At 44.3% G+C, this 27,440-nt stretch overlaps 1 protein-coding gene and 1 long non-coding RNA gene across 2 annotated transcripts in view; one reads left to right on the top strand and one right to left on the bottom strand.

The window, feature by feature from the left end:
• Nucleotides 1-27,440, top strand: part of LOC147241354 (uncharacterized) — a 142,444-nt gene that overhangs the window by 93,411 nt on the left and 21,593 nt on the right. The window contains exons 7-9 of the long non-coding RNA XR_015111011.1: nt 10,323-10,591; nt 11,153-11,327; nt 19,557-19,692. This is a non-coding gene — a long non-coding RNA (uncharacterized LOC147241354). The remainder of the gene's footprint in view (nt 1-10,322; nt 10,592-11,152; nt 11,328-19,556; nt 19,693-27,440) is intronic.
• Nucleotides 285-27,440, bottom strand: part of LOC147241355 (cadherin-10-like) — a 34,080-nt gene continuing 6,924 nt past the window's right edge. The window contains exons 3-12 of the mRNA XM_086192009.1: nt 18,312-18,606; nt 15,100-15,219; nt 13,116-13,283; nt 12,797-12,978; nt 11,134-11,387; nt 8,199-8,335; nt 7,966-8,087; nt 4,784-4,892; nt 3,584-3,835; nt 285-1,784 (exon numbers count right to left, since the gene is read on the bottom strand). Coding sequence (XP_086048135.1) covers nt 1,294-1,784; nt 3,584-3,835; nt 4,784-4,892; nt 7,966-8,087; nt 8,199-8,335; nt 11,134-11,387; nt 12,797-12,978; nt 13,116-13,283; nt 15,100-15,219; nt 18,312-18,606 — 2,130 coding nt within the window. The 3' untranslated portion in view covers nt 285-1,293. The remainder of the gene's footprint in view (nt 1,785-3,583; nt 3,836-4,783; nt 4,893-7,965; nt 8,088-8,198; nt 8,336-11,133; nt 11,388-12,796; nt 12,979-13,115; nt 13,284-15,099; nt 15,220-18,311; nt 18,607-27,440) is intronic.

The following is a 27,440-nucleotide window of genomic DNA, read 5'->3' as shown; positions in this document are numbered from 1 at the left end:
GACGTCCTGTCCTCGTTGTATACATGCAAAAGTGTATTTGATTACTTTTGACCCTGGTATCCTAACACTTCCCACCCACTGCCAATCATTGTGCGACGCTAACTAGCGGTCAGCTAATCTCTGGGTATTACTTCTCCACTTCATGTACAAGCAGATGAGATCATTGGAAACGTGGTCTTTCAATACCGGGCGAGGGGGAAAAAAGTGGCTCTTATTTCAGTATTTTACTCTCGTGATGACGTTCTTGAACTGTGTACTGAGAAACAAAATGCAAAGTTGGAGAACAAAACTGGGGTCAACAAAAAAGACGGTTCTTCTTAAAGGACCCTCGTATGATTTGTTTATAATGAATCTGACATTTCCGATATGATGATTTAGCGACCTGCGTTAAACGCCGGCTCCTGCCGCCTGGGAAGTTCCACTTCCACCTTCCACTTCCTGTCGACGCTGGAAGCTTCTGATGAAAACAAAGCAACTCGCACAACCACGAAAAGAAAAAAAAAAAGTGGCAATGGACTGAAAATATAGCTAGTTCCTTTTCCCATAAATTTTATTAAGAAAATAAGTATAAAAATATAAATATAAAACAATATGACTCAGCATTCAAGCAGCATGAATTCAGTGTATGACAGATTTCCTACAACATACACTTCCATTACATATTACACCTATATGATGAAATGAATCCAGTTTGACAAATCAACTGCACCAACCATTCACATGAACGTTGCTCGTCGAACAAAGATAGCAAATAGTATATAGGATGTCCATTATTAAAAACACTTTGTACATTGATAATATTTGATGGAGTTGCTGGAAAAGCCACGACTCCACCCCGACCCCGCCCCGACCCGGCCCAGTGCCGATAAACATTGATAGTATACAATACTACTATCTCTCTGGTCAATTACAAAACACATTTCCACACCATTGTTCACAAAAATTCAAAGGCATCTTTACTTATTATGACCAAAAACAGTAAAACTTGGTGAATTATACTGTATTCCCGGTTAATGACACAACTCAGTTCAAGTCTTAAGTTCCATTCCAGCCCCGACAAGTCGATCGCAGGAACCGTAGTATTGTCAGTGCGTGTGTGCACAATCAAATAGACAACTAGTTAACTAGCGAACTAGCTAGCAAACTAGACAGATAAACAGATAGATAGCTTGATAGATAGGTAGGCAGACAGTCAACTAGCTGGCTAGCTAGCTAACTAGACAAATAGTGGTCTGGCGAACTGGCTAGATAAACAGATATACAAAAATGAGGAAAAAAAAGAGACGGCCATGTCTAGGTCTCTCTATCTGGGCTTTTCCCTATGTACATCTCCGCCAGCTTTTTAAACTGTGGCCCCCAGTTGCTGAGGTAATCGTAATCCTGGTCCCCCTCGGTGGCAGCGGACTCCAGGGAACTGAGGGATTCTGCCAGCGACCCACTGCCCTCGTAAGCGTATGTGGCCAGGGAGTCATAAGGGGGCGCTGTAGGATCAGTATCATTCTCTTGAAGCCTCCCGTTAATGAAGTCTCTGACATCCGTGTTATCCTTTATAGGCGATGTCCTCCGAAAGGGAAACAGCATTTCGGGTATGATGTCCCTGCGTAGCTTGTTAGCATCCATCACCTCTGGGTTGCGCAACGTGCCGATATCAAAGGCCTGAGTGTCCTCCTCTCCGCCCCCTTCATCGTTGTAGCTGACAACGTTGTCTCTGACATCCTCTTTGGAGATGATCAGAGGCTCTTTCTTCCTCTGTCTCCTCAGGGCAGCAAACAGAACCACGATCACTACACAAAAAACAGTGGGAAACAGAGAGCGAGAGCTCAGCATAAGATGTGCGCCTCCTAACGTGTCATGCATTAAAGAGCGCAGGGGAGCCGGAACGTAGAGGAGAAACGCATTTGCAGCCATTGATAAATCCCCAACGCTGCCTCAGGCGTGCACCTCCTGTTATTAAAGCTCGGATGGAAAAGCTTTTTCTCTTAAATGGCACACAATCCATTCAGTGGTAAAGGACATTCAGAGGTTACAGAATTGAGATTTAAAATAAACTCGAGATTCTGAGGACAAGTCCTTCTTTACCTACGGTCCTTGTCTACCCTTTATCGTCCTCTCAGCAGGTAATGTAGTCGTCCACTTGCCTCCTACCTGAGTGTTAATTACAATTCCTTCAACATGGGCCGCGTGGCGGAGTAGGGTGGCTGTTTAAATGGCTCCTTATGTACATTTCTAACAGAACGGTGCCAAATTTTAGTATAGTACAGCGGGAAGCAATGAGGAGGACCTGTTCCGGCTCAGCGCCTGTCTGTCAGAGTCAAGCAGAGGTGAATGAGACAGTCTGTCTGGGGTGTTCAAGCGTGAAAAGCGTCAGATAATGAGCAGATGTCACGATATTTTGCTCAAGAGGAGAGCATTAGAGTTTAACCTTCAGCACACCCAATATGCAAGAGAAGATCTGTCCAGCAGCAGACGCAGCTTTTTGAAATTTGGAATTATTAAGGCGAGCAGATTGAAGAAAAGCTGTTCGCTGGGCGGCTTTGTTTGTGTCGGCTGTTTATCTGGGCGCCGATCAAGTCCGATCCAAAGAAGAGACTCTGACGGGAGGAAGCAGGTTCAAGGTCAACGCGTCAAGTATTCAGAGGCCTCGGCGAATTCCTGAAACTTTTCCTTCCCTCCACTTGATGTTTTTATATTGAACTCAGCTTTATGCTTTCAAAAGTTCAATTTATCCACTGTAGACTAATTTGGAGTTTCTTCCAGGTTGTCAACATTGATTTAGCTCATGGCTGAATATTAAGATTAAGAAAAAAAGAACAGGAAGTAGGCGGGTGGGGAAGCCAGGGAGCCCTGATGCACTGAAACTAGCACCAGAAGGAAGGAACCTAAGTGTGATTTGTCTCGTCTGGCCCAAAGCCGACGGACTTAGAATATTGAAACAACAACTGAAACTTGGTTATAGAACGTTTGAAGTGACTTTTCCAGCTACTGGAGTGAGGCATCGTAGCAGGACTGAGACTCTGGAAGGCTCTGGCACAAATCAGTGGGGTAGAGGGCGAAACATCGGAAGTTTCTTACATCATCGAGCCGGGGCGACTAAAAACACTTGACGAACACTCCGAGGAGAAGAAGGATAACATTAAAGTAAGGCTAGCAGGGCAGACGAGCTAGCAGGGCTAGCAGGGCAGACGAGCTAGCAGGGCTAGCAGGGCGGACGAGCTAGCAGGGCGGACGAGCTAGCTAGCGCTAGCCAGTGACTACCGGAGAGCTCCTTCGAACAAGAACCACATCTCGAAGGTCACCAAGGAAAATCATGTTCAGCTACTTTGACAAGAAACAACAGGTAAACACAGGTGCTGCTAATGGCCTCCTGGAGGCGCTCTAGAAGGTTCTCACTGATGGAATTAGCAGCACCTGCGGTACCCTACTATTTCACGCCAGAGGAGCCTGATGTGAAGTCGACCTGCTGAGTTTTGCTGGGCTGCTGCGTCTAACTTGGGGCAGGTTTAGCGGTCAGTGGCCACTGTGCATCCTGAACTCAGCACCAGACAAACACAGGCCTGATGAATTCACACGCTGGCACACTTACTGAGGAGGATGATAACACAGAGCAGGATGGCCACCAGGGCTCCGGTGGTCAGGCCGTCAGAGAAGGGCAGGACCTCGGGGTTACACGACTGCATGTTTCCGCGGCTGTCACAAGCGCACACACGCACAATCAGTGTACTTGTGCTGCTCTGAATGGGGTAGTCATTGTCCGAGATCACGACCGGCAGGAAGTACATGCTCATCTCACGCCGGCTGAAACCCCCCCTCCGCGTCAGGATGTTGGCGGTGTTATCTGACCGGGGGGAAGCACAGTTCAGAGGTGATCCGTCAGTTCGTGATCTCACATTTATGTGCTTTTATCAGAGTCTTACGCCTGAATAATCAGCTCTCTTGTGTCAGTCTCCGCTCTAACAAAAGGCTGGAGAAAGACTTTGCTAACGTTTTATCATCCAAGTTATTAAAAAATCAACAGGATGGCAAAATGGAACAAGAATATCAGATCAAATATAAAGTACCTCCTGTACTGCAGTCAATGGGAAGTGAAGCGATCACATATTCATGGCTAAGAGGGTCCAGCACTTGGCTCTTCACCTGGTTTTATGTGTCAATGTTTGCTGGCGTTACACAGACTTTAACAGTTTCATCTGGGATATGTTAGCGTTGAGAACGTTATTACCATTGACCCTTAAAATCAGGACATCATATGTAAAACTTGAGATACAAACATTTAAGCAGAAACTTTGATAGCAGAGTGCTGCAGGGATGAGCTTCTTTTGTAGGCTAACCAGGAAGTAAGCATTGTCATGGCGTCCCTCTACCTGAAGCCAGTGGGAGATTTACACTGGATTTTAGGGGATTCTTGAAAATATAGAAACGTTATGCTATTAAAAAAAAAAAAAAAAAAAAATTCACCGCAAAGGCTTGACTTCATCATCACAGCGTCGATTCTGTCATTCTTCTGTCTTTGGCGTGATGACGTTTAATATCCTTGGTTAGCTGCTCGTTAGCAACCACCGTTTTCAAGACACAGAAAAGCTTCAAAATTCACCAGTGTGGTTCTGACTGGCATATTTTACACTGTTGAACAACAGTTGAAATATCTTAAGCTCGTGTTAACCACAGACCTTATTTCAGCTATTTAACCTAAAGCCCTTTGACTTGGAGTCGAGGGAACATGGCGCTCAGCAGCACTCGCGTTCTTGCTACTGTGCAGGGTGCGTGTGTCAGGAGCGTGTCCTACCTTCTCTGTCAACAATGGTGAAGTTTGGGTTGTCAGCACTTATACTAAAGACAAACTTGTGTCCGACCAGAGGTTCGTCTGTGTCAACAGCACTTATTGTCTGAATTAACTGTGGAAAAACAAGACAAAAACACAAAAGTTAAAGCTGTGAATAAAAATGACGACTCAGCACATGGAGGGTTCGAAAACTTGAGGTATGAAAGTGTGTTCTTCGCTCCAGCCTTGCAGGAAGTGATTAAACCTTCACTGTGAACAAACCAGGCCCATCAAGTACAAATCACACTGAACGGCAATTAGAGCATGAAGCCAAATCAGGGATTTTGCATTCTAAAAACTGCTAATGTGGGTGTAGCATCAATGACTGTACCGCTGGATGGTAACACGGATGCGTCAGTAAGCGCTGCTCATATGGTGGAAATGTTCCACAGCGATTAGTAAATGTTATCCTCTTTTAGTTTGACTGACAACGTATCCCCCCCCCTCAAAAAAAAAACTATCAAATAGCACTTGAGCTAAGCTTTCCCACGTCAGTGCACCATGCAGAAGGATCACCAAGCCACATGTAGACGATGACCTGGACTATTTGTCAATATTTGTAATTTCTTCTGTTTTCCCATGATCATTCTGAAGTATTAAAGCCTAACTAGGAACAGGAGTTACAAATTTATACATACAATTATTCCTCCACTGTCACTGACACATAAGTCAATGGATGCATTTGTAAAAAGTACAGGTGTCAGTGTTAACGCATTATTTACTGGTTAACCCAACGTCCCTTTGTTGCCGATAATTTTTTTTTTTATCGTGATTAACGCGCACGGTGCTTTTTGACCCTTTGACCATGCCTCAGTTCGCAGAAAACCAGAAGTGAACGCACCACTCGTCACACACGCGAGATGCAGCTTGTAAACAAACAAAAAAATACAAATTGAGAGCAGATGAGCGTTAAGGTCGGACTAACATGGAAAAGAATACGTCGGTTTTAAGTGGAAAGTTCAACTGCAAAGCCCTGCCAGATGTCAGTCTTGACAGGAAAAAGTGACATGCAGTCACTGAAAAGCTGAATTTAGTTTCCACAGGAGTACAGCAGTCTTAAGTATCACCTGTCTGCGAAGCGTACAGCTGAGGCAGAGCGCCCTCCGCTCCACGCTGGATTGTTTGGCACGACGGAGCCCACTGGAGGTGTCCACCACCTGCAATATCCCCACTACATCATTGGAGTCCTGTCCTGTGTTGCACTGCCCCCTGTTTAATGCGCACTTTATTCATGTTCAAGTACTTCAGTTACAGGGGTAGACAATAAGGGAAATATGCCACTGGCCCCACTTTGTAACCACTGGCCCAGTTCAACGTCAGGTATGGATTCCAGTAATCACGAAAAAGAACAATTTGCTTTAATAAACATTTATTTCTACAATTGTTCCTTATATTTTGTCCATTTACCCAGATTGCTTCTATGTTTATTCTTCTCCTGCCCCGAGAGGTCTTTTTTTAAAAGATCTGCAGTCAATGGCTATAACGTCGATGAAATCATCTCTTACATTCTTACAAATTATGATAAAATAGAAGAGCACAATGACCCCCACAGATTACAGTGTCACATGACCAGCTGAGGTCATTTTCCAGGACAACTCAAGCTTTTCCAGGGCATTTGACTTTTTTTCTCCTCATTTTCCAGGTTTTCCAGGACGCGTGGGAACCCTGGACTGGGACACGTGTGCAAGGGAGACCGTCGATATGACGACGTTATTTTCTCCGTAGTTACACAGCAATGCGTAGGGCCACGTTATGTCCATACCATAGGTTTCATACATGTTAACTTTTCTCTATTTAACTTCCTTGTCTGCATATGTGGCCATTGATCTGCACAGCTCACAGTGTTTTTTCTCAGCGTTTTTTTGTTCATCAAACCCCGCCCAATTCCAGCGGTCACGCCACTGAGGCTGAAACTTTCTCTCCCTTTTCTTTTTTTCATATTCTCTTTCGCTTTTTTTTTTAACTCCTCCGGTGCCTTCCTCTTCTTGATTTTCTCTTTTTTCCCTGGTGTTCGGCCGGGTACTGGGGGTTTTAGAAACATAGCCTTGCTTAGTAGGTACGCACGTAGCAGTGATCAATTAGCAGCGGCGGCAGCAATGAGCGGGCGGCGCGCGAGGTGTGTTACATCCCACGGCAAGCAGAGGCTGGCTGCACAGACTGTCTTTGATCGGGATCACGCAACGTGTTAAGCGGTAGTTACCGAGACGATTTGACGGAAAGAAATCATTGCACAGCACGGAACCACAGGGAATCAATGTGAAATTCGATTTTTTACTTGAGGGTATTACTTTCAATGGCCCCACCGGGCCAGTGGTTGGAGCATCCTAGTGGCCCTGACGGTTTTTGAAGTCCGTCCGGGCCAGCGGGCCATTTATATTGTCGACCCCTGAGTTAGTACTAGTAATCATTACTATTATATTTGTTGGGCTTGAGTTTATTTTATTTATTTATTTTTTTTTACCCTGTGCATCTTTTGTTTTGGGACAGCACGGTGGTGCAGTGGTCAGCACTGTCGCCTCACAGCAAGAAGGTTCCAGGTTCGAGTCCCAGCTCGGGTGTGGGATCTTTCTGTGTGGAGTCTCCATGTTCTCCCTGTTCCTGCTGGGTTCTCTCTGGTACTCCAGCTTCCTCCCACAGTCCAAAGACATACAAATGTGGACTAGGCGTATTGGATTCCTTAAGTTGACAGTAGGTATGAATGTGAGTGTGAATGGTTGTTCGTCTCTGTGTGTTGGCCCTGCGATGGACTGGCGACCTGTCCAGGGTGAACCCCGCCTCTCGTCCGTAGATGCTGGGATAGGCTCCAGCCCCCCCCCCCCCCCCCCCCCACCACCGTTACCCTTAACCGGATAAGAGGGAGAAAATGGATGGATGGATGGATCTTTTGTTTTCTTTGTACTTCTGGACAGTACATTGCACCAACACTAATAAACATGCTGCATTTGCAGAAAGCAACTATTGGCCTACTCCCAAGTTCATATGGTTAATTAAAAAAATGAAAAATATCAGTTTAAAGTAGATTTAGAGCAGATAAAAAATATGCGATTATCGTGAGTTAACTATGGACAACCATGCGATTAATCGGATTAATTTTTTTAATTGACTGACAGGTCTTGTAAAAAAGTGATATGAATAAGTGTAAACACCTGTCCTGCTTTGACGTTCTCACAGACAAACGTGTCGTAGGACATCGCAAACTCGGGCGCGTTGTCGTTTACATCCAGCACCTTGATGAACACGGGCACACGTGTGGTCTGACGTGGGTTATCTGGAACAAACGGAGGACAAAAAAAAAGAAATCAAGATCAGCATGGATTTAAACACTTTAAACAAGGTTTTCTGATTAATAATGACGAACAGACGTGACAGGAAACATTACTGATTTGGGTTGCCACCACAGAGATGTTGTGCCACTTGGACATTTCTCTGTCCAGTGCTTTGAGGGTGGTGATGGTTCCATTCAACGAATCGATGTTGAACAGCCTCTCAAGGTCTGTGTGGCGGTCGATGGAGTATCTGCAGGAACAAACATGTGATCAATAGCGCCGGCCCGTCATGTCAGCCCCCAGTCCATTTATATTTGCACCCATATAATATTGCTTGTAAAATGAAGAGCTACTGTGATCCCCGCACAGACTTTCCTGACAAGACAAACAGTAAAAAAGCTTCATCGCAGCATGAAAGGTATTTACAGTCGCTTGCTGTTTCCACAAGGAGACAACAACAACTGTACATGCAGAGCGTGCGCAACATGGCAGCTAGAGGACCGTTCTGAATTTTTTTGGGGCTGTTTGTTTCTAATGTACTGGCATTTCTGTAACGCCACGGAAACCCATGAAGTAAACTTCCTTCTGGGTCCCTCGTAGGCAGCCTGGTGCGCTCGGGCGGTGATTTAATGCTTGAATATTTGTGTGTTTGCGGGCCACTTTTTTCACCTTCTCTGTAGCAAACAATATCACTGCTTTAGTTGGCTGTATTGAATCATACTGTGGTATTTATGGCGGTTTGATGTGGTCAATAAATAATTACGCTGACAGGCCTATATGGCAGCGGTTCTGAGTGTTTCTGTGCCGCGAGAGTCATGGCCAGTCCTCTCTTTGAGGCACCAACAAGCGACTTGAGGTTTTTTTCCCCCTCCTTCTCACCTTTGTCAAATGGGAAATGCAAGTTAATTAATGTGTGCACTGAAGCCTGGTGCACACTGCAGGATTTTCAAAGAGTTTTTTTTTTTAAAAGCTTTGGACGTCACCAACGCAGAAGCATGCTGAAGGTTTTTACACTTGTGAATGTACCACATATCCAACCTAGGAACCTCAAGCCCAACACAGTGCAAATAATAATAATAGAAACGCGCCTTTCAAACCAATTCTAAACTGATGTGGAGGGTTCTTCCTTCAGCAGCGCTTCAGCCCTCCACCATAGTGTGAAAATTATCCCCATCACTTTTAGCATAATCCTCAGACAAACAAACAGCTCGGAGGACATTACCGCTAACAACCAAACACTGGGGACGAAGCAAATGTTTGCTCAGACAGTTTTTGCAACCTGAGCGGCAGTTGTTATTGCTAATGCTAGGTACCGCCAGGTGAACCCGCATCCGCTCACTCTCATTGGCTGCAGCAGGTCCCTTTCATATTACTTTTTTTTTTTTCATCGCTACGATCCAAAAATCAGTCCTCCGATACAGTCAGTGGCATCCAGATTGTGTCTGTAAACCCTGCAAACTACAAGATGGTTTGGGTGGCTAATCATTTCCTCTGATCGGCCTCACATGCTGCGCTCCCAATCATACGGATGTGTGAATCTGATCCCAAATCTGGTCGACTATCCCGCACTGTGCATCCGGTCCCCCAAAAGTACATGTACAACTGTACTGAAATAAACAGTTGCTATTTACTTTGCTCAGGGGGAAAGAGTTGGGTCTCTTTAAATGAATTGAAATTATTGTAGAGTATGACTCTGAACCAGCTCTATTTGTAAAGCGTTATTTGATATTTTCTGATTAGGTGATGTATTTTTTTTTTTTTTAAATGTACTTGACTTTGTGGTGACGTTAGATGCCCTGCAGGCAGCAGCAGCTCCTTTGGATCTGCTTTCATCTCCTATTGACAAGAACGATTACGATAAACGGAAGTTAAAACGAGTGTTTTATAGGTGCCCTATTTGTTTTATTGTATTTTTCTCTTTGTATTTGTTTGATTTGTTGTTCCTGACCACAAAAAAAGGCCGAAACACTGTCTACATTTCCACTCGTCAGATGTCATAAGACACTACATCTCTCCCTGCCAGATTGTTTGTCATGTTTAATTTTCCACTGAATATGTAACACAGAGCACCAAGTAGCATGGGCAGAGTGGCATGGCGCCATATGTGTGGAATGGCGGCGCTGAGCTGTGTGAATCCATACAGAATATTAGACCCTTCTCACTTTGACTTTGTGCAGCGCCGCTGCGGGTTTACATAATTCTGGGAAAAATAAACAGCGTCTGTATTCACTTCACAGGACCACCGCCATCTTCCACTGGGAAATCACCAGGACCCGTGAATAATATCCCTTTCTCCCCTCCTCTCCATCAACACATGGCTCAGATGATGGATTAGATTTAGCCAAATGGGCATATTTTCATCCTCACACTGGAAAACTGATTAGAGGAGACTTTGTATTTCCACTATTTTTTTTTTTGCTTGTTTCCCAATTGATTTTATACAAGAATGATTGACTACATCACAACAAGCTTTCAAACCAGCACAATGAAGACACACAGTTCTGTGGTAAGGAAATCTTTGCTTAACTGATTAATTTTGACAGTTTACTTTGTTGTTTGTCGTTTATCTTAAGCAGAATTAAAGTGATTCTCCACACCAAAAAGTGTTTGTGCTCACAAATCAGTTCTAAGGCATGTTTCATCACTTCTTTGTGACTAGAGAATGTAGAAACAACATTTAGCTGGAAGCTAACGGTGACCGAAGGCTAACAACAGCTACAACAACAAAACCGCAGAGTTATAGTTAGGTTTTTTTACTCAAATCAGAATGTTAGGTGACTTGCTCGGCATACAGTTCGATGAAGAATATGTGGGTTATTCCAAAATGGCAGTTTTTGGAGAGGTTTTCTCTTGTTAGCCATCAGCTGGCATTAGCTTCAAGCTAAATATAGGTGGTTGATTCTCTGAATTCTGGCGTCACAAAAAGCGAAGGAGGGAACAAAATGTCCTCTTCGTGATGACTTGAGCAATCAAGTACACTTTTCTGGGTTGAAATATCACTTTGTTGTGTTGCCCACTGAGTTTTGTCTCTAACGGTCTCTCACATACTTGACTGGCTTGTTTTCAGCGTCCAGGTCTCTGGCTGACACCACGCCGACGAAGCTGCCAGCAGCTGTGTCCTCATGCACCTCGATGATGTAAGGGTTCCGGGTGAAAACAGGAGGCTCATCCACATCCTCCACCGTTACCTTGACCGTGGCAAAGTCTTTGAATTGCAAACCGTGGATGAACCTCACATCCAAGTACGTGTTTTTCACCTCCACTCTGAACTCATAGTCCCTCTTGCTTTCATAATCCAGCGCCTGGAGATGAAAGAGCATCAGAAGTCAAGGTTTAGACTTTTTCCATAAAAACAGTCCGCCTCTAGGATTTTGATAGGCACTTCGTTGTATTTCATTTGTCTGCCTTTATCTTATCCATACTCTAAATTGGAAGTTACAATTCAAAGTGAGGAAGGCTGATCTAGGAAGGTCTTTGGGGAAAACTAAAAAGAGTTTCTTGCAAAAGACTGTTTTATATTATTCATTTCCAAGGCTTAGGGTATCTGATTTTATTCTGCAGTTCAAAAGTAAATTGTCATATATCCTTTCTTATGTGAATAAACGTTATCAGCAAGCTGTTTCTAATCCAAAAAACGGTGCTATTCTGTCTCTCCACATAAGTTAAATGCTCTGTTAGATATGGAGAAGAGAGTGATCATAAGACGAAAAGAAAAGACGGCCAAGATTCGAGTTCACTTAAAGCATACAGTAAGCTTGATTCATACCTTCGGAGGACACTTTCCTGAAAACTTGTGTCAGAAGGTAAAGAAAAACACTGACAGCAGATTTTTAAAATCGGAGCAGTGTTTTGGATTTCATCAAAAAAAGATGCATGATGAATTAAAATAAAATAGAAATATGTATTAAAGGTGTGGTGTATAACATTTACATACAAAAGACCGTGGCCAATGGTCGCACAATCGTCACCTGGTGTATCTGTCTGCATTTCGTACTATGTTGAGTTTTAAAATTTCTTGTCTGTGGTGGTGCGCCTGTACAGATGCATTTTACAGCACCTGAAAATGTTTGGCAAGAGCGAAAGGGCGGGGCAACACTAGCGTCGAAGAGTGTTCTGGAGAGGATTCTCCAGATTAGAAAAGCTTCAGTTGAAAAACTAAAGTCAACAAAGAAAGCAACTGACAGCAAGGACAAACACTGATAACAGTTGTTGTAGCTTTTACCTGTCAGAGAAATAGAAGAGGGGACAGAGGACAGACAGGGTCGCCTTCTCTACTGTTGGACAGGTTGATTTTTGTGGAATATTTGGAGTAGACTATGTTCCTTTCACTCCTCACTTTTACTTTACCTGTATAATGGACTTGTGTCTTATAACTGGAAAAATGTTAAGTTTATATAACTGTGCTATGAGTGTGCAACGTTAGCAAGCTAGCTTGAGAGCTAACGGCATTATCAAAACCACCCAAGGTACTGTAACTGGTGGCTGTTAATATCATCTATTATTCCAAATTGCAAAAGGGGAGACAAAAGCTTTTACTTGTGTTCGTCTTGAGGGTTACAACTTGTGGGACAGACAAAACTGAATCTTTCACATATCTTAAGCATCTGCTTTAAAAGCGCTGTTGAGTCATTGATCGACAGCATAAAATGCACATAGGGCAAGGCTGGAAGTTGCACTAGAAATACGTGGATAAAAAAGAAAAACGAGTCACCTTTTTAATTATTATGACTCCCTCCTGTGTGGTTTGGTCAGTTATGATGTTGAATATGTCATGATGGCCAACAATACTGTACTCCATTTCGGCGTTACGCCCAATATCAGGATCGTAAGCTTTGATCCGGGCAATAGCTCCTCCGATCTCTGTGGACTCCACCACAGTTACACGAAAGGAATCTGTGCATGACAGTGAATAGAAAGTTAAGAATTGCAGTTTCTTTTTAATGCCTAGAGAATATTTCTTTAACCTCACACGGAAAACAGTTTCAAGAATTGTATGAATTAATGTCAGATGAAGAAAAACGGCTTCTCACGGTTAGCAAAACGTGGCGGGCTGTCGTTCACGTCGGAGAGGGTGATGCTGACCGTGGTGGTCCCCGACAGTCCGCCCATCTGTCCGGCCATGTCTTTAGCCTGGATCACAACCTGGTAGTTCTCCTTGACTTCTCGGTCCATGCCGGGCAGGGCGGTCTTAATCGTACCTAACATAAAGAAAAACAACAGCAAGGAAAAAAACGGAATGGTATTTCATCTTTTTGGCAGATGCATTTTTTTTTTAATCTCACTGAAAATGCATCTTTGTGCTGAAAACCCTGTTTTTAAGTCTCTGTATGTGTATTCTGCTACAGTAATTCGTTTTTTAAACCTCCACCACGGAGGGAATGTGATTGCTGGCGTGTGGCTCTTTTGTTTGTTAGCAGGATATCACAAAAACTAATAGACAGAAAGTCCCAGATGCCGTTCTTTGAGTTACAAATCTATAAAAAGACCTTGTGCGGTACTCGGTAAAGTGTGTTTAGACATTAAACAAACAGAATCCTGATTGCCTCAGGTTTTTAAGAACTGCTAATCTTGTGAAATTGTAGAAGCTGAATCCTGAAGGAGGGAAAATTCCCACCAAATTCCAAAAAAATGAATGGAATGGTAAAAAATAAAGTTTTGGCTTTATCGTGGTCGTATCCTGGGTCTGGGATTTCTGATGTGACGGTTAATTTTTCCGCACTAATGAGAGAACATTTCAAAAGGATTCATACATATTTTTTGCTGATAAATTCTTCATGACATTTTCACATCTTTCAGGAAAATTTTTCGGCCTCATTTGCTGATTATTTTTTAATGCGTTAATAAATGTTTCAAAGAGATCCCTGACAAAATTTACAAGCGTGTATAAAACTAAATTTAATGACACACAAGCACGTTAAAGTAATCCAATATCAAACAGAGGAGAATCATTTTCTCTGTTGATCTTAACCGAACCACATCGATTATGATATTTTTGGAGCAAATTTCCTATGAGATGTCCAAAATGATCAGTTTTCATTTATTTCTCCAATGAATGGATCACTGTTGTGGATCTGGGACGAAAATGTATGGACAGTTTTTGATGGAACTGCCTTCAAATTCTGTAACCTCTATGGTATAAAGACTCTTGGAGGGGTTTTGAGATTTGATACATTTTTAGGACAAGTGCATGTAGGACTATGATTACAATTAGAGACAGACTTTAGTTTTGGATTGTTTCAATTCCTATTATTCAAAAGAATCTAATATCTTCTATTTTATTTCTACTTGTGTTTGGTGCAGCAGTTCATAGCCCGGCAGGGCTAACTTTGCAATTACCCAACACATGTAATCCGGGTGCCTTTGAATGTCTTTCAAAAGGCGTCTACTGTTAGGAATTATCATAATTTCTATGACATGGGGTTGCTGTGCTTCATAATGTATAAGCCGCTTCAAAAATGTCCTATTTGCATATAATGTTTAATATCCAAAAGTCATCTGTTAGCGGTTCAAGGTTAAAAAATCCGTAAACATTGAAATCCAACCGGCGAGCTTCTTCTTAGGCGTCACAACTGTCATTCATCACTTCTTTATCAGACAGCAAATGATTCCTAAAATATTGCCTCAATCTAATTTTAGTCTAATTTTTGACTTGCAAAACAAAGTGAAGGTTTATTAATAAATGGCTTCTTATACTGTCAGTACAAAGACGGTGATATAAAGACACATTGTACTGCAACCTTCTTTTAAGAATGTGCAGCTCTTATTTTTTTTCTTCTCAGAATATAAAAGTTCGCCTTAAATTAGCCATGTCATCAGAGTGTTTAAGGGGAAGTTTTATAGTTTACTGATGTAAAAACTTGAGTTTTACAAGATTAGCAGTACTTAAAAACCCGAGGAAATCCTTATTCTGCCTGTTTAATGTCTTCACACACTTTACCGAGCATCGCACGAGGTCTTTTTATAGACTTGTAACACTGAGAATTGCATCTGGGACTTTCTGCTGCGTTTGCTTACCATTTTCAGAATCCACAGAGAAATAGGGTTGTCCCTGTAGGATGCTATATACGAGCTTGGCACTGTTCCCATACGTTTGATCATCCGCATCAGTGGCAGTTACAGTAACAACAGACGTGCCTGCAAAGAGAACACGAGTCAGATTCAATGTTCAAGCAGGATGATGGGAGGTAACTGACTCAACATATTTGTGTTTATTCTCCACCAGTATGGACGGAGGTAGCTAATATACAGAACTCCATATGGAAGATGAATCATTCTGAATACAAGCAGTGCCCTAATTTCAGCATTCATCACAAAAGAGTACTTATACCACGCTCCAAAGCAAAAGTCTTGAGCTGGAGAAGTAAAAATATATCCAGGAAAATGTTGCTAATGCAGAAAAATGTTCCCTTTGCCATTCATCAAAGATCCTGAGGCTCATTTGGCCCTCATCTGGGATACTTAGGGCTCAGTTACGGCTCTGATGCGGCCCACATTTGGGCCGGACACGTCTGATACACTATCACTTGATTACTGATGCATTCGCATAAAAACAGGATTTTAATTGATTGCGGTGGAGCAAATGTAACAAAACAATTTTCTGGGACCGGGCAACCTTGTGGGTGGTTTCGTTCCACTCCACATCAAATTAAATCAATCAATAAGTAACCATGATCAGGTAATTAAAACGATCAATATACACACAGTGAAGCTGGTCTAATCCAGGGGAAAATGCTGGTGATAGCAGCAGCAGGAGCCCTGAGTAGCTCCCGTAAAATCTCCTTCAGCTGCGCCTCCCATTGTGGAGCTCACCAGAGGACTGAACATGTCCTGAAAGCACAATCTTAAATGTTCACTCTGTGGAAGATAAATGATGTTAAAATGGTACAAACTGGATATGATAATTAGGGAAAACGAATATTTTCCCCTCTTGCTCTTGAGCTTGGCAGCAGCACAGTGACGCGTGCAAGCTGCTGCAGCGTTGGAAACAAGGACTTTTCCTGTTCGCATCGATTTGGCTGGAAGTGATGAAAAAATATCTGGATAAATTCCGTGAACGTTAACCGCCGGTGAAGGTGCGTCTTCAGTAACAAACCTGGAACGATCTACTCTCTCAATCAGCTTCACACCGGACTTCCTGATTCATCTGGGGACGATCATGTGTGAATGTTGTGAAAGAGGCTAAATAAACCCATCAGAAATACAGTTATTCAGAAGAACTGGGTTCTGTCTTGACTATTAATCAGTGTTCAGACGCTGTGACCGTTTGATTGGACAACTGTGGTCCCAGAAGGGGGAGGGTGTCCACCTCTGGGCAGTAGGTGGTGCTGTTTCCCCTTTCAGCTGTCTGCAAGCATCTGGTTTCATTTTTGCATCAAATTCCAAGCAAGCCTCCAAGCGTGAAGCATGCTGCATGATTGCATGTTTCAGTGCGATTCCCACAGTGAAGCCACATCTACCGGATGAGAGGGAAAGTTCTGTTTCATCTCAGTGTTTTAAGGAATTGATGCCTTCTCATCAAAGGATACTTCAAATTACCGGGGGAGTTTAATAAATGGAACTTCTGTCCCAACCAGAGCACAAATGTCATGTTTTATATCATTGGCTGCACTGCGGTCACCAGATCCTGTAAAGACAAGCATTCCAATTTAACATTTTCACTTTTTTATCCTGCTTATTTTACATGTTGCAGTCTCTTAAAGGAGCTTTTTGTAATGTCAGAAAAAGGTGAGGTGTCCTTTTCACTTCTATATTCGCCATAATCCACCCGAGTGTTTCGCTAATGCCACATTGCAAATACTGTCCTTGGCATTCAGGAGACCTCTGCCGTGTCCTGTTTGGGTCCGACTGTCTCCTTGCATACTAATGAAGCCTTGAACATCTGTCCCACTTAGTCCCAGAACTGATAGCGTAAAAGGGAGGAGGGGGGTGCTGATTTTTCATGGCTGGCTGACTTGATTAACCAGTGTGTTCAGTCCCAACATATGAGGCAGTTTATTAGTCCAGAGATGAGTCGTGGCGACCCTGACCCACCTTTCGCCAGTGTCCGTGCCACCGAGGAATCCAAGAGCGACACGTCCTGAATTCTGAACAGCAGCTTTCTTATTTGTCATTTAGACAACTGGCTCTTGATTGACCCCCGATTGCTCACACGTATTAATTTGCAGTGGCATAATTGAGAGCTGCAGTTGCATGCATTATTTCTTTTATAGGCTTTGTTTTTTGTTGCTACTATTTGGCTGTATTGATGCTACTTGTTTAAAATCAAGTGAAGTGCAATGAGGCAAATCGTTAATTGGAAAGTCTGTGACAGTCAACATATAATATTTCTACTGCCTATTAAAAACAGAAAATGACATCGGCTGTTGTGAATGCCCAATGAGGCCGACCAGACAAATAACACAAACAAGAAATAACCTTCAAGAGCCGAGAGTCGTCTCACTCCCCGTGTTCTCACCCTTGAGCACTATTTGGCACCACACACAACCGCTCTTCTCTTACCTGTTTGATGTGCTCTTAGTGATTTATGTCTGCAACTGATATTGATGATGATTCTGATTATTTCGATTCATTTGTAGTCTTAAAAAAAGGAATCAATTCTCAAGGTGAAAGTTCCTGCAAAAAAAATTTGCATAAACCAAAATTCCAGTTTCCCAGGTGACGGTGAAATAACAGAGCTGCAACAGAGAATCCTCACATTTAAAGTTGGAAAAGATATATTATTTCTAGTAAAACGACTAACCAGGTGATTGACTTTGTTTTTAAAGCAGATCTGTTTTTGAGCAGACTGACTACGGAGCACACGGTCAACAGCACTGATGTATATCTTTGTGCCAAACTGAGCTACAAAACTGATGAATTCACCAAATTGAAAAGAAAGCAGTTGTGGGTTTGCCTGCGCTACATGCGTTTTGCTACACTGCCCCCTAGAGTTCAGGAAGGCACTGTTTCGCCCCGCAAGGAAACCCGCCGGAAGTATAAGAGCTCAAAGTCCTTCAGCGTCACCTCATGTCCGCGGTGTCAGTGTCTTGATTTCTACGGAAACCGCCTCTAAAACACATCACCTTGTGGCCCAAATCCCAGCTTCAGACACGACAGAGACAAACGATTAGTCCAACTGTGGTCGTTTCATATTTAGCAAATAAAAGAACACATTCAGCAGTTATGTGGGTTGTGATGGGAAAAACCGCAGTGACGCTTTTAAGCCACACAAAAAGTCATCAACTCACCAACTTCAGACATTTCTGGAACGTGGGCGAAGTAGATGTCCCTCGCAAATCTCGGTTCGTTGTCATTGATGTCATGAATTTTTATGTTGAATTCGGTGTCCGGCTCCAGCTCTGCGTTGGTGGTCCTGTCCAGCACCTTGGCGTGGAGCGTGTACATGGCCTTCTCTTCCCTGTCCAGCCTCTTGGTGGCGTGAATATCCCCGGACTTCTCGTCAATCAGGAACAGGGTTCCGGCCCCGTCTCCGGTCAGGATGTACTTCACGCTGCCGTCGCCTTTGTCCATGTTGGAGTGCAGCTGGAAATCGGAGAGAGAGACCAAGTTAGCTGAGAGAAGGAGCGAGGAAACCAGCCACGCCTGAGCGAAAAGAGGGATTACAGACTTAAAACTGTCCAGCATCAACCCTCGGAAGAGTTAAGCTTCTGCTCTCGAGGAAAAACATTTATTCACTAATTACTAGAGTTACAGAGGGCTTTTTTTTTACCAAAGGCAATACTCAGAGTTGCAACTTCGACTGCAGAGAGTAGAATATTGGATTCAAGCGAAGGATAACGGTTCAAATCCATCATTTATACTCGCTAACATTAGAAATTCTTTTTATCAGATTTTTAGAGATTTCAGAGCCAAGTGGACAGTTGGTATGAAATGTTCTTGCTTTGGATGGATAGTTGAAGAAACGGTTTCAGTGATTTTGTAGAATGAAGCTTATATTACCTGCTGTTTACACACTGAATGCTTTGTAAATAAAACTCATTCCTACTTTTTTAACGGCTGAAGTGTAAGAATTTCTTTAAACGTGAGATGTGTAAGATGTGCGTTTCATCACTGAAGTCTTTCTTCCTCAATCCTTCACTTTGCTGTAAGATGAAGTACACCAAAAGTGTAATGATGTTCAAAGTGCAGAAAATTACCTTGAGTCCTGAATTGGCACTGAGAGCATCCTCAAGTGTAATTTCTAGAAGGCGCGTGTGCGCTTCTGCGTTTCTCCCCTCCCCCTCTTTCCACTTGTGTCAGACTACACGTTCTCGCAGGTAATGACTCTGAACTTTTAACTTCTAGCAGTTCTTTTGATTGATGATCTCATCTATAAATGTATTCAATTGCCTTGACCTGCATGACCTTTTGTAACACTGAACATATCCTTTATGTTCGCTGAGAATCATGGATAATGGAACCCTCTGAGTCTGGTTATTACTGTCGCCACCGTCAGAAGCTTCCTTAAACGGAACCTTCATTTGACCTTTTAGAAATCCGGCTGGGAGCTTCCGTGCCTAACCAGACCTTCACTGTGGAATCGGACCCTTGTGGAGGCTGCAGTATGACCCGATTCTTCTCTGCGCGCGTGCTCGTGGGCATCGGCAACCCTCCTTCATGGAGAAACAGGTGAAGAGTGACACAAGAGATACACTGGAATCGCTTCAGTCGAAAGAATTTCCAGATTTGATCAGATTTTTTGAGATTTCCGGACTGAATAAATTCAGTCTGGATGTAAAATAATCAGATGACGGCGGGTTGTCCGGCCAAGTCAGCTGCTAAGTTCTGAAGTGAGTGGAAGAACAGATAAGCGTGGTTGTTTGGTTTGGTGGATTTGTTATTTTACTGTAACGTGGAGTACATGAAGTGCATTAGGATTGAATTCAGTACGAATACTGCGTGTTGAGTTGAAGTACATCTCAGACGGACTGTTGGAGTTGTAAATGGGCCCGCTGGACTCTTGTTTGCTCATTCAGCCATTGGCATCGTAGCCGAGGGGGGGCGGAGACAGCGACATATCAATCACACGGAAGCCAGGACCAAAGGGTTCTCTGCTCTACATGGCATGGAACAGTACTTTAGAGAGAGAGAACATCATGCTGCTTTGGTCCTGCAGGTAATCCCTCTGTGGTTCAGCCTTCACAGTGTCAAGTGCTGGTTTCCGCCTTCACTCTGGAGAAGTGGCACACGTATTTAACAGGAAGTGCCCCCTAATGGCCCATCTCAGCCCTTCTGCCTCTCAGACTGGACTCACGACTTGACACTCCGCAACAATTTATCACAATAAAACTTCCAAAGACACCAAAACGTAGCATTGGCAGAAGAAAGCGGGCCCAACAAAAAGCCTCTGCAGCCTCCGTCTGCTCCCTGACCATTACCTGCGTCGGGAAAATCCTGTTTTCACTGCCATTTTTTCCTGTGTTTGTCAGGAGGGTTACACAGAAACTATGAGGTGGCTTTCTACTAAACTCAGTGGAGGCGGGTTGGGGGGGGGGGGGGGGGGACAGCAAAAAAAGGCAGTTTTTCACACAAGCTTTGGCTGCTAGCACCTTGACGGAGGTCTCTCTGAGTGCCCTTTATTGCTTGTCGGTTTGCCGTGCTTGGAATTCATATCACACTTGAACCTGTTGCAGAGTTGTTACATCAACTCCTGAGTTAGTGTCAAGAACCGGCCGGCCATTTTTCAGGGCCTCTCTGGAGCGAAATATGCGTCCATTAACAGGTACTGGAAGCACTGGCGTCGCCTCATTTGGCCGTCGATACTCACGCAAGCAGGAGTCCTGAAGTACCTCCCTGCAGTATAAGTACTTCTGTCTCCTGGTCCTGTCTCAGCTCTACATTTGTCTTCCTTCGAGAAATGATGAGACCTACAGCAACAATTGCTAAAATTAGTCACTGGTGACCTATCCATAACCTTGGCGCTGCTCCTGGTGTCACGGAGGACGGATGGCGGCAGATACTGTGACAGACACTTGACTCAAGCTCATTACTGTACTGGATCTGTCACCAGATATATTTAGAGCTCCATCTCATGGGTTCACGTTTTAAATGACAAGTAGTTAGGGACACAGAATGTACGTCAGGAGCTTATTAATATTAATGTCTACATGCTGTGAGGAAACTAATTATTTTTTTCCCCGCAGTTAGATGAGTGATGTCAACAGTACAAGTTTGGATGGAACTCAGAAAATGTGTAGCTCGCTATGCGCCGGCAGATTTAAAAAAAACAACAAAAATGAGGACACATATGAAAACAAGAATCTGTCAAGTTCAAATGAAAAATATTCTCAGTGTTTGGTGATGTGTCTCATGCAGATGAACTCCATTATCCCGAGTCTATTAAGCGGGAATCTCGTTCAAGTTGGATTTGCTGGTTGTGGGATGTCGTGCGCGGTCTGTGAGCGTGACTGCGGCCCCGAGCTGCAGACCAGCCGACCGCGGGTTCATCGTGTGTCCCAGCTGCGACGGCTGCTGTCGACTGTGAATGACGGGCTCGCGTCGGGCGCTGGAGATTCAAATAGGCTTCATATTTGAGCCGTGCACAATTATTCCCACAAGGAGAAAAAAAAAAACTCTCCGCCATTGTCACAGCCACCTTTCCTCCGCTGTCGCAGACACTGGGGCGCGCTCGCCATGCCACAATGAGCTCCTCTGCCGCATAAGAGGCACATATTTCATTACTGATATCCAGAGCTGCAACTGTTCAAACACACTTCTGTGCCTCCATAATGACTCCGACTATGTCAAAGTAGAGGAACTCCATTTTACCAAACCTTGTTTTCATCGGATTCTAGCAACGTTCCTCAATTTTGGTTGTTAATCCTTTTTAATAGGAGCCGGGCGGGTAAAGCTGTACAGCACAAGCCACAGAATGTTGATGATATCGTTTGCTTCTTTCTCAAGAGTGATTGATGAGATGAAGGCAAACTCCCTCACACACTAAACTCTTGTTGTGCATCCATTCAAACTGAATAATAGAAGCAGCCCACGGTGTCGTCATGAGATGATCCGCAAGCTACAAACAAACCGTGTTCCTGTTCAGATACGTAGGCACAATGGACGCAGCGTACAGGTGGAGGATGGTTACTGGAGGAATACTCTGCAAAAATCCTCCATATTCAGTATGTTCAGATTCACTGAAGGAGTGTGGAACCAGACCTGCTGTGTCATGAGATAACGTGTTGGGATTTGGCGCTCTATAATGAAACTGACTTGACTTGACTTCAAGCAAATGTAAAGATTCAGTACAATCCATCCGTCCACTTTCTCCCTCTTATCCTGTTCAGGATCGTGGGGGGGTCGGGGGGTGGAGCCTATCCCAGCAGCCGTCCCCCTGGACAGGTCACCAGTCCATGGCAGGGCCAACACATAGAGACAGACAACCATTGGCTCTCCCAGCCACGCCTACGGTCAATTTAGAGTCTGGATTAACCTGGTCCCTCTTGATGTCTTTGGACTGTGGAGGAAGCTGGAGTACCAGAGAGAACCCAGCAGGAACAGGGAGAACATGCAGACTCACCCAGAAAGACCCCGTGCCCAAACCGGGACTTGAGCCCGGAACCTTCTTGCTGGGCTGCTCTTCAGTACAATGAAAATGTGTTTTTTAAACTACTTTCATTCTTAAAGCCAAGATGTGTTGCTGTAAAAGGACTAAAAATATAAGAATTGTTCTTGTTAAAGTCTGAAGCTGAGCTTTGGCAGGTGTGATGTCATATCAGCCCTCCACTGGATGCCTGGTTTAGTCTCAGACAGTGGCGGGGTGGCCGGCGGGGTGGCCGGTGGGGTGGCCGGCGGGACGACGGACGCCTGGCCCCTTGGAGGCAGGCCAGCCACTGACCAATAATAATAGAGAAATAAATTAAGTAATTATTTCACCTTTGTTTTTATATAGTAATGAGAATGTATTGCTAATTTTACTGCACAAAGTAGTTGGTGGATCTGGCCAAAAATAGCCTGAAAAGTTTGACCACCTCTTGAGGTATGATAGTCTGTCAGACAGACGCCACCACTTCACGCCATTTTGGCGGCGGCACGCCGCGCGCTGGATGGCCAAAGTGGCCTGCTGATATTGATTCCTCCCGGTCAGATTTGGAGTCCCACCCCGGCCCTGCTCTCAGACCTGCGGTCTGGTGAGTCTGGACATTTGAGTAAACCAGCAGTTCATTCATATCGGACTGGAGTCTCTTTTTGAGAGGCTCCTCCTGTGTTTATTCTCAGTTTGGTGTGGATTTATCCACTGTGGGAATAATCTGAAAAAAACATGAGTTCCCGACTGGGAAAGTGCATGTGAGACCCCCCCCCCCCCGTTTTTTTAATCAGAACCAGCAAGTCTGCAGAAATGTGGGTTCACGAGTGACGACACAGAAACTGATCAAAGGTTCGTGGTCACTCAAACAATTGAAATATCCGTCTACTCAGCATCTGAAGCAAGAGGAGCGACTCAAATCTGGACCCGGGACCACCTGAGGAGCATGTTAATGATGGGGGGGGGGGCTGGAAGTGAGCAGAGGACCACTAAAACACACACACACACACACACACACTAAGCCTCTACCAACTAAATGAAACCTTCATCATACTGAAGTGTCGAGACCGAGCTCGCTCTGACTGGATGGAGAACAGAAGTACATTCTCAAATACTGAAATAGTAAACCTTGCAAATTCAGTATAATCAGAAAAAAAAAAAAATGGCATTGGTGCTCCACGCAGCCTTAAGAAAATCAAATGTTAGCACTAGCACAATATATTTGCAGAGATTTAGTGGCTCTCCCTTCAAGGCCTCGCCGCAGAAAAACAGCCTTTTCAAGGCCCTTACAACAGCAGCACAGAAGAGAGCCTTGATGAGTTAAATCGCCTTGCACAAACACAGAGGAATTGTCAGTAAAGGAGGGAAATCATTGGCAATTCTTGTCAGGTCTCTGGTAAGCATTGCTTGGTGCTGCAAAGAGGAGATAGCAAAATAGAGCGCAGAATGGATACAGAATAATTACTCTTCCACCCTCTTTCACTCCGTCTCTTCAGACAGACTTGTGGACTAAAGAATCACTGTACTATAATGTGTTTATGCAGGTTACAGTACATGTAGGCTGTTTTATATTTCAGACAGGTTTGTGCCAAAAAGAGAAAAAAAGGAGTGGAAGCCTTCAGCTGAAATAGTTTTATTCTGATTTAGCGCAGCCTGTTTTTGTTTGGCGCGCCACAATAGAAGGTGGCTGATCTTCAATAGGATTTTGTTCTCTTCAAACAGCTTCAGCATCCAAAGTTTGTGGATGTATTGCTCAGCATTGCAAGTACTCACCACCCTGCTTAAGAAGTAGGGCACCGCAGCTGCACGCGCCGAGCGCCCCCGCTCATTAATGGCCCTGAGAAAGTCATTTCCAATGAGATTTGATGCTCGATCCGTGCACGGCGTATTCACCGTCACGGAACAGGCTCGCCTTTTTTCCGCTGTGACACCTCCATCAGGAAAAAAAAAGGCTAAGTGCTCATTAATGCACTTATTTTTCCTTACTTATCATTCTGAGAAGTATCACTATGCAGCACTCAACGCATTTATTTCGAGCTGCGTGGCGTCGCAGTAGTGCAGCGCTCCCCTCCCCAGCGAGGAGCGAGCCATACCGGAGCGGGACAGTTGTTCTGTACATCACGTTTGATTGCTGTAATCAAGGAATCAATCTGAAGTTGCGTGTGGGCTGATTGGAACGGTTTGATTGAATGTGAAGTAAACAAGGCGTCCCACGGTGCTCGGAAAACGCCATTAAATGATCTTTATGAGGAAGACCATCAAGGGATTGATGGCTTGTGGCAGCCATTAAAGAGCTTTTTGCGTGTGGTCCGTCTCTACCCTCGCCACGTGTCGCCATCACAGTTGTTCTGTAAAAGTTAAATGGATGGAATTAGTGATACGGATCGCCACGGCGGCGGCGTGGCAGCGTGCGGCTGCCCTGCTCCCCGCCCCTGAAGTGATTTATTACAGCCTCATGTTTCCTCTGACAGTTCAATAATGAATGATTTTGGACACAGGGAAAGTGGTGATAGCTGTCGTGCGACAGAAGTTGGGCGCCACAGAGCATCAAAGAGTCAGGAAGAAAGCCACGTCGCCAGCTGACATATCAATGCGTAACCCCGTTTACACTCGCCATTTCCTCTGCTGCTTCATCACGTTACACAACAAGGTGAATTTCATTGGCCTCCCCGATTGATGTTTTCTTCCATCTCCTCCTTATCTCCCTATTCCATTTATTTTTGATGCTCCTTTCTCTTCGCCACATCAGCACGATGGCGTCTGCAAAGGAAGTTGTCATATCCCCCTACTCAACCTCGCACAAGACACTTGTTTACCAGGGAGAATGAAGTGTGTGATGAAAGCCAGCTTCCTCCCAGAAAATTGGCTGTCGACAGTCACCACATTTCCCTCCCTGGAGTTGATAACTGTGGCGTTTCTTTCTCATCACACCTGTCTTTACCGTGCTAGCACGGGTGAGCTGACAGCAACCTCTGATCTGGGTGGGGGGTGTGAAGGGGGGTTGGGGTGTGGGATGGGGGGGCACAACTGTCCCCAAACTCATCTTTTTGAAGATTCTTGGGAGGCGTGTGTCTTGCATGAGCTGCAGTTTCTCTAAAAGCATCCTCTGACATCTGGGACTGGTTTTGCTCAGATTTCATAACTTGTCTGGGTCTTGACCTGATAGCAGTTGATTGATTTTCTACTGCGGGTGTTTTTGTTTTTTTTTAAAAAGGAAAGTATATATAAATAAAAAAGATTCAAAGAATGGCAGCATTTGTCACAGTGCACAGACCCAGCAGACCAATAATACAGATCTATGGAGGCGTCCTGAGGTCCGCGGCACAAGGCCACCTGAAAAATCTCTCCAGAGCTCAGCGGCAGAAATCTCACTTATTTTCCAGGATGATAACAATATATTTTGTATTTCTGCAGCAGACAGTAAAACTGATGCCCCCCCCCCCCGCATCAAGTGCTCTTAGAAAGACAATATAAATATAAAAACAAGTTCATATTGACGAAAACAAACAAACATTGTTTTGGGTGATAATCAGTGTCAATAATATTGCCAATTATTTCCTGAAATATTAACTTGGAATATTAAACGCTTGAGAAATCATAACAACTAACAACTCCAAATTGTGTTTCCTGCAGGAGCCAAGAACAGCCGTCCTCATCACTGCTGCTATCATGAGTTAATTATTGTTAAGCTAAGTGCTAATCTGGCTGCCATGGTAATAACGACGTTTAACACAGGGAGAAACCAGATTGATCCAGTTTACTCTCCTGCAGTAACAGTCTGAATTCATCTGTTATCAACCCTGATAATCTCAAGAGGACGTCATCAATCGTTCATGGTTCTCAGCCATTGTGGACCCCCCCTCCGCCCAGGAGAATCTGCACTTCTTCTGCCCAACGACACAAGAATAGGCTGAAATGATAGCTTTATTATAATTACAATAACTGCACTACCACAGCTAACGAGTGTACTTGAGGCTTAATGGTAATGGAGCAAAAAAGAGTAAAGAGAAGGAAGATGAATCCAGGTTGTATCGTTTTTACCGGTGATAGGAATTAAAAAAAGTCACACAGCCATTTGGCGACCCCTAGAAATAATTGTGTGCCCCCTGCGGGGCTCTCAATCCCCAGGTTGAGAAACACAGATCCAAGCCACCAGCTGAAACATCCATCCTCCAGCTGAGCAGCTCCACAGATGGCGGTAGCGCCACCAGTGGCTTGGCTAGCCCCGCTAGCATCAATGCTAGCTCTGTCAGATGTGGGGCACGAAGCCCTGGAGCCAATGGGGGGGGGGGGGGGGGGGGGTCTGGACCTGGTCTGCAGCTGTTGGGGGGTGAGGGTGGGGGGTCCAGTCTTTGATTAAAAATACGTATCAGTTATTCAGTCGCAATGATGTTTAGAGGGCAGGACAAACCTCCTCATGCTGGAGATGCAGGAACGGCGTGATGGTCTGTGCGTTTGTTTTTTTTTGGGGGGGGGGGTTTGGGCTGAAAAACAATTCTAGATGAATCCTGCATCCGTCAGTTAATACCCTGATGATGTCCCTCCTCATCAATACGGTGACCTAGCAGAAATAAATCACCATCACCAGATGTAAGATGCTGGATGAATATGGATGGACACAGAGAAACAGAAGGAAGCTCCCATGGAGCCTGGAGGACCAGAGCCAGCTCTCCCTGTCTCTGTCTCTCTCTGTCTCTCTCTCTCTCACTCTCTCTCTCTTCCCTGTGTCTCTCTTTCCTTCTCTCTCTCTGTCTCTCCCTCCCTCTCTCTCCCCTCGACAAACCGACAGTTTTCTGGCAGCCCGTTCCTCTTCAGCCAATTACACACGGCGCTCCTTCAACGAGCTGAACCT

This window comes from Aulostomus chinensis, chromosome 21 (assembly GCF_037954235.1).
Source record: "Aulostomus chinensis isolate RoL2024-O1b breed Wild chromosome 21, RoL_Achi_v1.0, whole genome shotgun sequence".
Lineage (NCBI taxonomy): Eukaryota > Metazoa > Chordata > Actinopteri > Syngnathiformes > Aulostomidae > Aulostomus > Aulostomus chinensis.
The sequence above is the reverse complement of the archived record's forward strand: the minus strand, read 5'-3'. Positions and strand labels throughout refer to the sequence as shown.